The sequence below is a fragment of the Pangasianodon hypophthalmus genome, chromosome 8, assembly GCF_027358585.1.
Source record: "Pangasianodon hypophthalmus isolate fPanHyp1 chromosome 8, fPanHyp1.pri, whole genome shotgun sequence".
In the NCBI taxonomy this organism is placed as follows: Eukaryota; Metazoa; Chordata; class Actinopteri; order Siluriformes; family Pangasiidae; genus Pangasianodon; species Pangasianodon hypophthalmus.
In genome coordinates this window covers 21,507,300-21,521,031 of record NC_069717.1, presented here as the reverse complement: position 1 = coordinate 21,521,031, position 13,732 = coordinate 21,507,300, and the positions used below count along the sequence as shown (strand labels likewise).

The window sequence follows — 13,732 nt, the reverse complement described above, 5'->3', positions numbered from 1 at the left end:
CACCAGCCTTCTCTCTCTCTCTCTCTCTCTCTCTCTCTCTCTCTCTCTCTCTCTCACACACACACACACACACACACACACACACCTCACTGCACCCTGAACATGGTAGCAAGATGCGTGGAAACTGAAGCACTTCTTTAATACGCTGTCTCAGACTATACCCCATCTCTTTCCTCTGATATACTGGAATACTGCACTCAAAAAAACTAATATTAAATAAAAGCTACTAAATACTCAGTTAGCACTGCACCATTTTTTTTTTTTTAAATCTCATGCTTACCAATTTCCTATTCTTTACTTCTCCCCATCTCTGGCTTCAGGTAACACGATGTGTCCAAATTCCTACATGATATACCACACCTTAATAATCAGTTTCAACAGCTACTCCCTCGCTCTAAGCTGTGCGCGACAAAACATGCACTTATGTACTTTACCAAAGTCAAGGTCAGCATCTTCACATAGAATTGTGCACCTCATTACATCCACTTTTCCTCAAACAGGTCTGTAACTATACAGGTTATATAATGACCTACCGCTTTTAACATGTATTAACAGAGACTTTGTCATCTAACAGCAGACAGACACCAATGCCTTACGGTAAAATGCTGTGTACTTCCTGTGTACAATAATGGTTGTTTTTATGCTTATGAGGCTCTGTTATTGGCATTGTCTTATTAATGTCTGCAGTGTACTTCAAACCTTTTCCTTATATTTAATGCCTTAATATATGTTATGTCTATGCATTTCATTTTTATTTTAACCTTAATGTATGAAATGTGCAATATAAACAATATAGATCTGTAGATCTACGTTATATTCAGATTCAAAAATGTTTATAAAAATGTTTGAGGCTTTAGTCATTCAAATTTATTTCAAATTTTTAGGCTTCGGATATTTTATATATTTTAGATATACTCTATAACATCTGGAAGAGTGAGCCTGACGTGCATGGAAGGGACAATAACAATGAATAATTCTGCTCCAGGCTTGCTCTCATTGGCCAAGTGCAAGTGTTTCTGTCGAAAATGATGTGCTATTGGCTCCACAGGACTTTATTGACTGACTGCTTCAGCATCATTTCCCACGGGAATGAACTTTGATCCCTGGAGTGCAGCTTCGGTGTAGACGACACAAGCGTACAGCCTCTTGTTTGTGAGTGAAACAGAGTCCGCATGCGTGTACGTGTGAGGGTTTGTGTGCTCTCAGTCTGACCCAGACGTACACGCAGACTGACAATGGAGATCGGTGAGGCTCCATTAGCCACAATCTTCCCTTGGGAATGTTCGCTCAAAAGATGCACAAGCTCAAATGGGGGTGGGCAGACTTTTTTTTTCCCGGGAAAAGGGGGTTGGGGCACAAAAACAACTGTGTGTGGGAGAAGACGATAAAGTGGAGCTTTGGAGGACCAAGGGGGTGGGTGGAGTCCTGTTGTGAGGCATGGTCACTGCATACAAGCCAGTCAGAAAAAAGCTGAATGTTTATAGGAGATTTAAATGCACACAACTAAAACAGCCCCCAGCTGTAACATGGAAAAAGGAAAGACAGGAAAGTAAGAGGAAAAAAAGAATTATACAAGGACACACTAATGTGAGTTTTATTGGCAAAAGACTGTGTATAACAAATTACACTGGCATTTGTTTCTCTTATGAAAGCTTTTTGTCCTTACTTATGAGAGCTATGCAGAGCTATTGCAAACACACATTTAAACACACACTTTCTCCATCGCTCCCTTTGTTCTCCTCCCCATCCCCAAATATGCGCATTCTTAAATACCAAACCTTTAATATCTTCACTGTCCATTTACTTCTCCCACAGTAACAGAAAATCATACACTGATCTCTTATCGTCTCTGAATGAAACTTCACTATACTTACACAGAACCATTTCGAGAACATTACATATCACCAAACACAGGAATGATGGGAAACAGGGTTCTGCCTAAAAATCGAATTAGCATAGCAATACAAGCCATCTCGCTATTGGGCCAAATATTCAGTGCCATACTGTTCAGTGTTTTAACCTAAAGCTCAGATGGGGTTGTGGGAAATCTATTCTGTAAATAGTAGAGGGCCTCTGGGACGAATATGTATGTGATGCTAATATATAGCAAGCATATTTTTAGGTGTGTATCTACGTTTGTTACATATATTAATTTGTGATCTCTGTAAAGCCTGCTTTGTTTTCAGAATGGCAAAATATAAATTAAACGTACTATTAATAGGGACTACAGCTGTGTCTGAGTCTAGCTCTAACTACAAAATGGACACCTCCTTCCTAATTTGATCTGATAAGAGACAGCAATCCATCAAAAAAGCTCTCTCTTTTCATTCTCTCTCTCTCTCTCCCTCACACACACACACACACACACACACACACACACACACACACACACACACACACACTTTACTTCAGGCTGATAATGGATCGCTACAGCAGCTACCCTTGCCCTGCAGTACAAAGCAATATCAGATTCTGCAGACCATCTTTGTATGTTGGTTGGCATAACAACGGTGCTCAAAATAGATGTCTGTGCCCTGAGACAAAACATTTTTCCCATTTGCTTCTAAATCATATCTACTACCATAATTATTAAAATTATTAAAATAACACTGAACAATACCCGGTATTCAACTATATTCCTAACATTTTGCATCACTGAAATATAACTGATTTAAATTTAATCTCCCTCCTGTTAAGATGATTTTTCAGTGAATAACATCCCTTGGTGGGGAAAAAGGTTAATATGAACCACAAATTATAGTATTATAGTCCTATTAATAAAACATAATGTTCTGTAAGACTATAATAATATGTCTTTAATATCTAAACATCGTGAATCCTTTACAAGCACACTGCTCTTTTCGTGGAACACCAACACCAAGATAATTCCTATTAGATCATCAAAGTTAATGGACTGCTGCAGGGACATGGATATAAAGTTACAAGGCAGCTGGAAGCAGTCTCTGTGATCAGGTACAGATATAGAATTACTAGAAGAGATGCTCAGGAGAGTTGCAAGGCGGCCAGACAGACCATCTCCAAGGCTAGGACACGAGAACACCACACATCACATGGTCCATGGGCTATTATCTTCCAAATATAGCTAAATCCTGCATCCTGCATGGTTATCTAAAAAGACAAACTCAAAAACTCTGCTCATGATGGCACAGAGTCTCTGTCAAAATCTTACATACATATAAGAAACATGCACCTCCGTGAGTGGTTTGTGATAAAAGATTTACTAGACTTTAGATTACTAACATACACCATACACACAATCTCTAACTGATCTATATATGGAGCATAACAAACAGTCTTTCGGCTAGTTTTATCTGGACCAAGATTATACCTGGTCAGAGTAAATGGCCTCATCAGTGACAGGGCTCTAATTTTCAGTCCACTGTCTAATCTTAAGTCTCCAGAAGCCTAGCCCCTCATGTTTACATGTAAACACAGTCGTGACTTTTACCATGTGGCCCTCTTGTTGATACTCTTGACTGTGTGTTAAGACTTTGCCTCTTGATCCACACCATATTGGTCAATTGCACATTTTTTGTTCTATCTGTCTCATGTAAAACAATTTTAGATGCATTCCTTAAATGATAGTTGCTATATTTTCTGGTTTTAGTAAAATTGTGTTTTCTGTTCTCACTGACTACTCACTGCAGATTACTGTAGGAAAAACACTCTCATATCTAGAAATTATGTTTAGGTAGGTGGCAGCACAGCCTATAGATTGAAGATGCAAAACTTCAATTCGTCTATATGCATGTCTAAATTGTGAGTGAAACTGTAAGTGAAAGTTGGTGCTTACCGGGTGGCAAACATGGCTCTAAGGGAGGAGAAGGTGGCAGCATCCTCCTTCAGGGCTTTGAGCTCATTGCGTAGCTTCATCATCGTCTCAGTCACCATGGCCTTCTCATTCTCGTATTTGCTCTTCAGGTTGGCCAGTGCCACCTCAGCAGTCTGTGGGAAGAGGACAGGGGGAACAAGATAAAGCAAATGATCTACAAGACAATAAATCTGTGTGGTAAGGTAGTAAAACATTCATATTGTATCTAGCAAAAAAACACTGACCTAACAATTCGATTCAAAGTAAAGGGAAAAGATCCCCACCCCTGACACCCAAAAAAAAGAAACAAACAAACAAAAAAACACATGAAGCCATAATAATATTTTTTTATAGAACAAGATTATGGCTTAGAAATATCTCTACATAGTTACTCTCATAAAAATGGTAAGAATGGATATGCAAATTTGAAATGCCTTCTTTTCTCATCCTAAAGACTATCCACGTAGCTAGCCACATATTTAAGCCTCGATTTTGCATCATCATATTCTTAGCAAGTAATTTGATAGTAGTGGGTTTGACAAATCTGTAAAAAAAAATTTGTATTTTGTTTTGTTCACCAACATTAGCCCAGATTGTTAGTTAGCTTGCTTACTACATAGCTTCTGTGCCTGAAAGATTTTAGCAATAGCGGCTTCCTCTAATAATTTACATATCGGATATGATAGGTTCAAACATTGGATGACATCACAAACTGAGCTCTTATGCAACTCTCTTTGAATTACTGTTTTACAGGACTACAGAAAATTGTTAAATAAACAGTTGTGGCTTTTATCAACTTCAAACCATCCAAAGAGGACTTAAAAATATATACTGTGAGTGCTGGGGTACTTTACAAGATGTCAGCATGAACATTAGCGCTGTGCAGTCGCAGAGTGCTGTTAATGCTAATTTAAATTTATTTAAAGTAAACCTGGAAAAATATCAAGTCAAGTCAAGTCAAGTCAATATGCAGAATGTTGAAATGTCTGCCCGGCAACCTGACTACTTTTTATGACTGGCTTTACTGAGAGCCTGTGGTGGAACAGCAGAAGGTCACACAGCAGCTTCAAAGAGTCAGACTCATACACCCACCCTGCGCCCTGTAGGTTCCGCACACCCACTGATGCTTTTATCTTTATACAGTACAGAGAACAGAAGGGTCAGCTGTCAGCAAAAAGATGCTGTGATCCATATGGAGTCAGCTGACCAGACAAACAGGTGTGCCTAATTTTTAGTACACTTTTCCCCCCATTTTACCACCCCTAAAGTGCTTCATCCTAAAATGGTCTATGGTTCTCAATATGGGGTCCACATTATACTTCTGTTTAAAATGACAACCCACAATGATCAAAGTTATAATATTCATTTCTTGTGAATAAAATGGCTATATCCATTTTTAGCCTGTTTGTCTGACCTCTTACATTGACTGAGATTAATCCACACTTCAACAACTCAAAAGCTCTAGGCCTGTAAATAATGTAAACTTGAATCTAATGACAATTTTAATAAAACTGTTCTGTGAAGGGGAACCCCTGCAATAAAGTAAATGAGAATTTTACTTAACAAATAGGTAAACACTCAAACTGAACTCAGTCATTTTAACTCATTGATAATGGTTTGTTTAAGTCACTAACATTTTGCCAATGGTTCTAGCTCACTCGGCAGCTATGTGTTCTAGCATTTTACCACAACTAGCCCTGTCATTCTGCTAAGAAAATGTGGTGGTACAAGAAGAGTAATGTGCAACTCAATTTCAGTTGATACTCATTAAATCAGTAGCAGTTTTGAAAACTAGCCTGGATACTAACCTGTTTGTTGGCTTTAAGGACAGTTCTCAAGGTGGCGATCTGCTCTCTCTTGGTGCTGAGAAGAGACTTGAGCTTAAGGATCTCTTCCACACTGGCCTCGTGGTCACGGTCAGCGGAGGGACCAAGCTCGGCAGAGGCCAGGCGCTGACGAGACAGCTCTGTGCTGCGGTCCACGGCCAGTTGCAGGTGTCTGATCTGGTCACGGATGATGGCCACTAAGTTGTAGATGTTCATTGGTTCCTTGCGTGGGTCAGCCACTGGGGAAGAGACGGGGGATGGAGATTCTGCCTCAGGGGTGGGGAAGAGGCCACGCGTCAGCAGGATGGGTGAACGACGGCCACGGCCCTCAGGACTGCCCCGATTGCTGCTGTTGGTGCCAGCGTTGGCTTTGCCCTCGCGGTAGAAGTCGAGCATGACACGGCTGGGCGTCTCATTGTTGCACATGCAAACATGGTGGTAAAGGTTGGCGAGCTCCTCACTGAACGTGGCCAGCTCGTCTTGTGCCACGCTCAGGCTTCCCTGGCTCTCACCGGCTGCCTCACTGGCCCGGCGTAACTCTTTCTCCATCCGTGCCAGCTGCTCACGCTCTGCACGGCTGCTGCACTCCAGGGTGCTCAGCTCAGAGCGGAGCGACGCCACCTGGCTCTCCAATCGGCTACGCTCGTCCTCAAGCCGCGACCGGCAAGCAGAGTATTCAGACTTCAGGGTTTTCAGCTCCTCTTTCAGGTGACCCACTTCGGAAACAGCAACCTGTGATTTACAGGTTACAAATGTATCAAGATAAACACAAGTATTATTGAACGTTACTCATTTTATCATTGTAGTTTTGTCCAGCAACGTTCGCCCACTCATAACTACAACATAACCTCATTCTGTACCCGAAACCATAAATACTTCTCCATAATACTGTGAAAAAAAAACAAATACCAAATATCAAATTACACATGTGCTGGACTCAGTGCTACATAGTTCTAGTCTCACCTTGTACTTGCACTCCAGGATCTCGGGCCCGTTGATGTCCACCTCATAGTAGTCGCTGTCCTCATTGCTGTCACGTTCCTTCTCGTTGTCCAGGGCTGACTGGCGCTCCTTGCTGGCGTGAAGCTTGCGCATGGCATTCAGATTCTCAGTGAGGCGGCTCACCTTCTCGTGCTCCTCTGACAGAGCCCCGTGGGCCTGCTCCAGCTGCTTTTGTGAATCCTGCAATGTTGACAGCAATGTCACCTTCTCCCGCTCCACCTGACCAATCAAGAAAAAATGTGGTTAAATGGTGAGCATTTAATTTATAACAACAGTTAACAGTAATTTTTTGGTTTCATCTGATAAAATTTAAACGTCGAAGTCAGCCATTGTACAATACCTTAAAGATTTATACTTATACTATAAAGAGCAGTAAAAAGTAGTAAATGAAAAAGTCGATATTTGGTGTGATGACCCTTTGCTTTAAAAAAAAAAATAATAATACTTAGTAGTCTCAGGAACAACTTGTGCAGTTTTATAAGGAAATGAGCTGTAAGTTTTACTGAGCATCTTGCAGAACCAGCCACAGTTCTTCTGGAGACTGTTGCACTTGCTTCTTATTTTTCTCTGATGTAATATGCTGCTTTCATTACAGACATACAATCATTTTTCTGTGACATTTAATTTTGTGCTGGAAAACTAATGTTTGGAAATCTAGTATAATAATGTAGAAGTCAAAAATCTATAACAAAGTTTGTACAAAAAAAAAAAATAGGGTGCCCCCCCCACACACACACACACACACACACACACACACACACACACACACACACACAGTATAATAAAAGTAATTTTTCTTTGCCTTAAACCCTTAACTGATTCAGATGAACTACAAAATTACTATGTTCTATGTACATGTACTTGCGCGACAACTACTTTTTTTCCAGAGGAATTTTTGGCCCAACAAAATTGGGACATGCAAAAATCCAACACCACCTCTTGGCTCTCTTCAATGGTTTTCATTTTAAAGCAAAATATGAAGGATGTCAAGTCAGCAGGTCTTTCTTTGTGTTGAGGCCTGGCTCTGCCACAAACATGCTTATACAGGTACTAAGGTTGCATGTATATTGGATTTCTTTGTTCACCTGATATTCACTTTAGACCTGTATCTGTTCTAATAATAGGTTTTCTATGGCTGTATTATTTAGAAGGTTTTGGTTTAGTATTTTTTTTCCTGATACTATGAGAGCTGGTGATTTTGGTGGTGTTAAAAATTCTATTCCACATGTACACTCCTACACACAATGGTGTGTGTAGGGACTCTTGGGTTACCGAGCAGAACGAAATGCAGCATGAAGCTATTTTAGAAAGGATCATGTTTTATTCTTGAGTGTCAAAATTCTCACTCACCTTCATTAATAATTCAAGGAGGTAATATGACCCCCCCTCCCCCCCCAAAGGCCTTATGTGCCTGGATTAAATTAGTATTTCTGTGGATTATTATATGAATAAAGTAATACTGTGATGCAAACAAATGGTCCAACCATTTGCTGATGTGATGATGTTCTACTAGGATAGGGAAGTTACCACTAATTCACTTTGATTCAATTCAAGATTTCATGAAGGCTGTAATGTGCTTGTCCATTTCTACACTAACATGTCCTGACGTGACCCAAATACACATCAGGCAAGATGGGAACTCGCATCGCTCACTACTCAATGACTGAGATATTACACTCTCCCAGGGGCAGCCATGTTGGATAGTCTCAAATCTTTCAGATTGATTAGTTGGTGGGCGACGGGGAAAGGGCAGTAAGTGCACATCAAGGATGAAAATCAAATTACTACTGTGCTGATCATTCTTCGGTACTGGCTGGCAGTGATTTAATGTGCACGAAGAGAGCAAGATACGTCTTTAAAATGCTTTCAATGTGTTAGCAACAATCTGCTGTCTGACTTACACACACACACACACAACAGAGCACCTCAGTTTCCATGGCGATGGCCCTTCCAGGTCAAAGTTTATGGGTTGATTTCCTGACAGATGGCAGAGCTCACTGCGCCAAAAGAGGGGTGGGGCCAGAGAAGCTACTCTCAAGCTCCACTAATTTAATCAGCATAGCTGTCAGCCAATCACAACAGAGCATTTATCATATTCAGTACACACTAATAGGTGCACTGGCTTCATTTTAGATGAAATACTGATGTCTTGTTTTGATTTTCATGATTCTTGATTTAGATTTGCAGTCTTCTAAAGCTGGACGTAAAAAAAATGGAACTAATTTCTAAAGTAAAATGGCAGATAAGGGAAATGTGCATGCATTATTACATGTAGTGACAGAAGCACCAAAAATTCTCAATGTTTGATATACGGTCACACTACACAGTTTACAGTATACAGTATACTGTTTGTCTGACGATGTCTGCAAACAGCTCAGCACTGTGTAATACCTGCACAAGTTGTTGTTTAAGCTTCTGGATTTCGGAGAGGTTGAGTTCACTCAGCAGGTCTTCCACTAGGCTAGGGGCTGGATGGAACAGCTGGTCCTTTTTGGGCGTGGACATCCGGTTATCTTCAGCATCAGGGATCTTGTCAAAGCCGTTTTCATAGCCGTGTATGGGGTCGTCGTTGTTGGGCTCGATCATCACATCTTCGCTGAACTTCAACCCATCCAGAGAGATGCTCAAGGAATTGTGGTACATGGAGTCCCCGATGTTCATATACTGGGACAGTTCCTTCCTCATAGCCGCCTGTATCGAGAAATAAGATGCAAAGCATGATAACAGGCAATTTAGTCAGCAGTACAGCCAAAATGTTTGAAAATGTATCAGTTCAAGTAAGCATCTAAAACATTATTAATGACTGCATCAAATTAGATTAAGGTGAAATCCATAAACAAAGTTTTATCAATGCAGAATTTGGTACAGATTCACTACTTTTATCGGTTCTTTTTATAAGTTTTCATTCTAATATCTTAAAGTATGCTGCCTTGATCTGAACTGAATAAACTATTAATCGTGAAGGGAGCAACTGGTTCCTGGATATAAGCTCCTATGACACAAAATTTGTCGCATTCTCCAATAGCAGTCTCCTAATGTACAATATCAATAGGTGGATGAATGTAAATCCAAGCAGAACACAACACTGACACTCCTACATTCCAGAGTGACAACTGTAAGGTGCATAGAGCCAAATCTGTGTGACTGGCTCCACAAGCATGAAGCAACACTGGAACACTTAGTAAAACTGAAAACTTGTGGGATTATTTGGAATAGCAGGTGGAACACCAAAACAGGCTAACAAGCAGAACTTTCTCTAACAAGCTGAACTGCACCCTGTTAGAGAAGGAGTGGGCTAGAAGTGACAGGAACCATCTCGAGATGCTGGTGGAATCTTTACCTGACAGGACTGGTGATGTTATTAAGGTGAGGTGCAATCAAGTATTAGTGAAGAAATGACAGCAGCCATGGCGTGAATGTGTTGCAGATGGCAATTTAACTGAATATTAGTGTATTGTATCTTTCTGCATTTTTTTTTTCTTTGTGTGCTGTCTGCAGCAGCTCTTGCCTTCTGCTCCCTCTCAGTCTTGATGGTTTCCAGAGCTTCTCCAAGCTGTTTCTCGGCTATCTCCTTCAGACGGATGGCATCTTCCAACTGGCTGTTCAGGAACTGCGTGTCCTCCTCCAGGCGACGAATCTCGTGCTTCAGGCCCTCAAACTCCACCTACAAGAGACAAGAGGCATTGGCAAATCAAAATGTGAAACATTTTTGACACTCTTTAGTGGAGGTGAAGCCTGTACATGTTATTATGACTCATTGTAATTAATGACCAGATGAATTCAGTGATTTAGGCACAGTGATGGCCAATTCATTAGTGCAGTTCCATATTTATTAGCTAAGATTGACATCTTGAGTAAAAAAAAAAAAAAAGCTTACCTGGCTCTGTTTGAGCACAGACACATGTTTCTGCAGTGCAATGTTTTCCTCCTCCAGCTCACTGTAGTCCTGCAGTAGACGAGCCTCGCGGAATTTGTACTCCTTGATGTCATCACGGAGTCGGGACCTCTGCAGCTCCACCATCTGACTGTTCTATAGGACAAAAACGAAAGACAGTTCGAGTGTTTACATGTGGCACAGAATGAGAGAGGGTGATTTACAGTCGTCATAGAAACCAACATTTCATGATCGCACTTTGGATGGCCAAGCTGACACAGATGGTGTGAGCAATGTATGTGTGTATGAGAGTGGGAAACAGATGGTGATTACTTGAAAATCAGTAAGCAGATAAAATCAGTTCATCCGGAATGACAGATATACACACAGGTATCAAATGGATGTAGGTAAAAAGAAAAGAAACCCCAGATGAGAGCCCTCTGGGCTCATGTTTATATATATTTTTTCTATTCTCCTCCATCACGTGGTCAAGTTGCATATATACTTCAATACCTGCATAGTGCCTTACAAGGGTATTCAACTAAAATTCGTGAAGGTCCAGTTACAGAAAATTTCTTGCTTTCTTGGACAGAAGGTCCAGATAAGCAACTAACGTGACTGAATGGTGACAATGGTTACCTTTTAATGCTTTACAATTAAAAATTAGTCCGTGGCTATAAATAAGACTCACAAATTGAAAGTAGTAATGTTCTGTTTTGGACTGGTGCTTCATGTTACCACTTTTGACTAGCATCACAGACGCAGAGGAGATACATCAGTTTCTTTTTTTTTTTTTTCCCCACCACTTCACTAACCAGACCGTTGGGGGTAAATGAAATGAAAACTACGTGCAAATCTGTGAAAATTATTCCTTATCTGTAAAAATTACAGCTACAGAAGCTGTGCTGGTTCAGGTTTAGAAAACTAAAGTCGCTCAACTACAAGTTTTTATTTTTATACACTGAACAGTTATGCTACAGTAATTTTTCAGTTGAGTCCTCCAGAACATTTTCCTGGGTCTATATCCGGACTGCAATCGGCCAGCTGATGAACCGTGTTGTATTACTTTGTCATATTTATTCTTTCCTCTAAGATATAACGATTCACCAATCATTTTCCAGACCCCTATTTTGTGTGCCTCCAGTGCACCTCTTCATTCACAGACTTTCTTAACTTTTAAGCCTTCATTTGTCATGTTATCTCTTTTTCCTTACCCCACTCACCATCTGTCTTTTCTCTACCACACCTCCTTTCAGAGAGGGAATATATCCAAACCCAGAGGAAGCTCAGATAGGAACACACTGCTGCATATAACTTTTTTTTTTGTCTTGAGAATACGCATGCATTAGACTTCTTGCATCATACACAGACATCTCAGACACCAAGGTACACATCAACTCATGTTCTAGGTAGCCCTGCCCATTTTACTCAGCTGGTGTAATCCCTGCTAATAAACAGTTGTCATGACATTGTGTAAATCCACCAATAGGAGACAGGGAGGAAATTATAGCTGGTGGGATCTGGAGACTGCCGTTCGGCAAGAAGTCACCAAACACATGAGCACCAATAATTCTTTCACGTTTATTTTGAGGTTTGGAATTAATAATTACCCACAGTGCAAAGACTGTTGAAAGAGAGGAATATCAGTCGAGCCTAAGAATGTAAGACATTTTCTTTTTTTTCTGGTTAGCAAACTGAATAAATAATAAGCTTGAATGGACTATTGCGATTGATTAATTTAAGCATATAAATGATAGGTTTACTGTAACACAGATTACTGGAAACCATAAGGGGAAAGAGCTATGTAAAAGATCTCTCAAAAAAAAAAAAAAGTCCAGTGATCCCAGCTGTTTAAACATTTATTTCCGTCGGGTTATTTTAGGAACACGGTTTCAATAGCTTAGACTCATTAGCATAGAATCAATAGTACGGAAACAGAAGCATTGTATTTGCCCTGATCTCAAATTGTTTGGAGAGTACACTTTTTTACAATTTTTTTAAATGTTGTTGCCTTTGAAAGAGCATAATGGCCATAAAATAGGAGTCCCTGGAATGCAAACTAATTAATTACAGATTACATAGCTAAACTCTGTTTGGTCTTGGTTGAGGGTACAGGTGAGAGAAAGACTGGGCAAGAGAAAATTTTACCACAAAAAAAAACCCTAGCCTTGTGTGAAAGGGGTGAAAATTCTTAAATGCTAGAGCTAAACCACAGAGGTTGGCACCTTTGGGGTTGTAGTAAATTTTATATTAAATGATGGTAATGCAGGGAGGTAACTCCTCAACACCCTTTCTCCTCTTACTTCCTTTTTCAGATAGACTATATGGCTAAAAGTTTGTGGAAACCTGGCCGTCACCCCATGGGTGTTCCTTCCCCAAACTGTTGCCAAAGTTGGAAGCACACAATTGTATAGGGGCCCAAATCTGTTCCAGCATGGCAGTGTTTCTGTGCACAAAGCGAGCTCCATGAAGACATGGTTTGCCAAGGCTGATGTAGAAGAACTCGAGCGTCCTGCACAGAGCCCTGACGTCAACCCCACTGAACACCTCTGGGATAGATTTGAATGCTGACTGCATCTTCTCATGCGATATCAGTGCCTGACCTCACTAATGCTCTTGTAGCTGCATGGGCAAATCCCCATAGCCACGCTCCAAAACTGAATGGAAAGCAGTTCCAGAAGAGTGGAGGTTATTTATACCAGCAAACGGGGACTAAATCTGGAATGGGATGCTCAAAAAGCACACATGGGCATGATGTTCAGGTGTCCACAAATTTTTTTGCCATGTAGTATACATTTGAAAAACATAACAGCAGTATTACTGCAAATTATCTTTGCATGTCACAGTAATAACGAACTGCTCTTCACCTCCTTGCTAAGCTTCTTTTGTTCAAGGTCAAATAAGGCCCAGCTGTGGGGTTATCAAGGTGTTCCTTAATAAATATTGACCACCAATTAAAATGAACCACAGCTTCACCCAGATCAGTCAGGATGCAAAGCAGGGCCATGACCTCACAACCTGGGTCCTATTCAAGAGTGAAGGCCCAAAGGAATTGTCGATATGGCTGGCTACATTTGTGCAATATGGAGGAGAGGTAACTTAATCATGACTGAGAGCTGCTATTTCCTGGCAAAAAGCGAGGGACATGGTGTTAGTAAGGGTACGACAGGAGTCATATAAGCACGTCAGTAAAAGATG

At 40.6% G+C, this 13,732-nt stretch overlaps 1 protein-coding gene across 2 annotated transcripts in view; it reads right to left on the bottom strand.

Annotated features, from left to right (window-relative positions):
- zgc:171572 (protein bicaudal D homolog 2) overlaps positions 1-13,732 on the bottom strand; it is a 47,679-nt gene that overhangs the window by 7,751 nt on the left and 26,196 nt on the right. For both annotated transcript variants that reach the window (XM_026925264.3, XM_053235985.1), the window contains exons 3-8: positions 10,538-10,690; positions 10,169-10,324; positions 9,052-9,351; positions 6,622-6,879; positions 5,641-6,390; positions 3,815-3,966 (exon numbers count right to left, since the gene is read on the bottom strand). In XM_026925264.3, the coding sequence (XP_026781065.3) occupies positions 3,815-3,966; positions 5,641-6,390; positions 6,622-6,879; positions 9,052-9,351; positions 10,169-10,324; positions 10,538-10,690 (1,769 nt within the window). The remainder of the gene's footprint in view (positions 1-3,814; positions 3,967-5,640; positions 6,391-6,621; positions 6,880-9,051; positions 9,352-10,168; positions 10,325-10,537; positions 10,691-13,732) is intronic.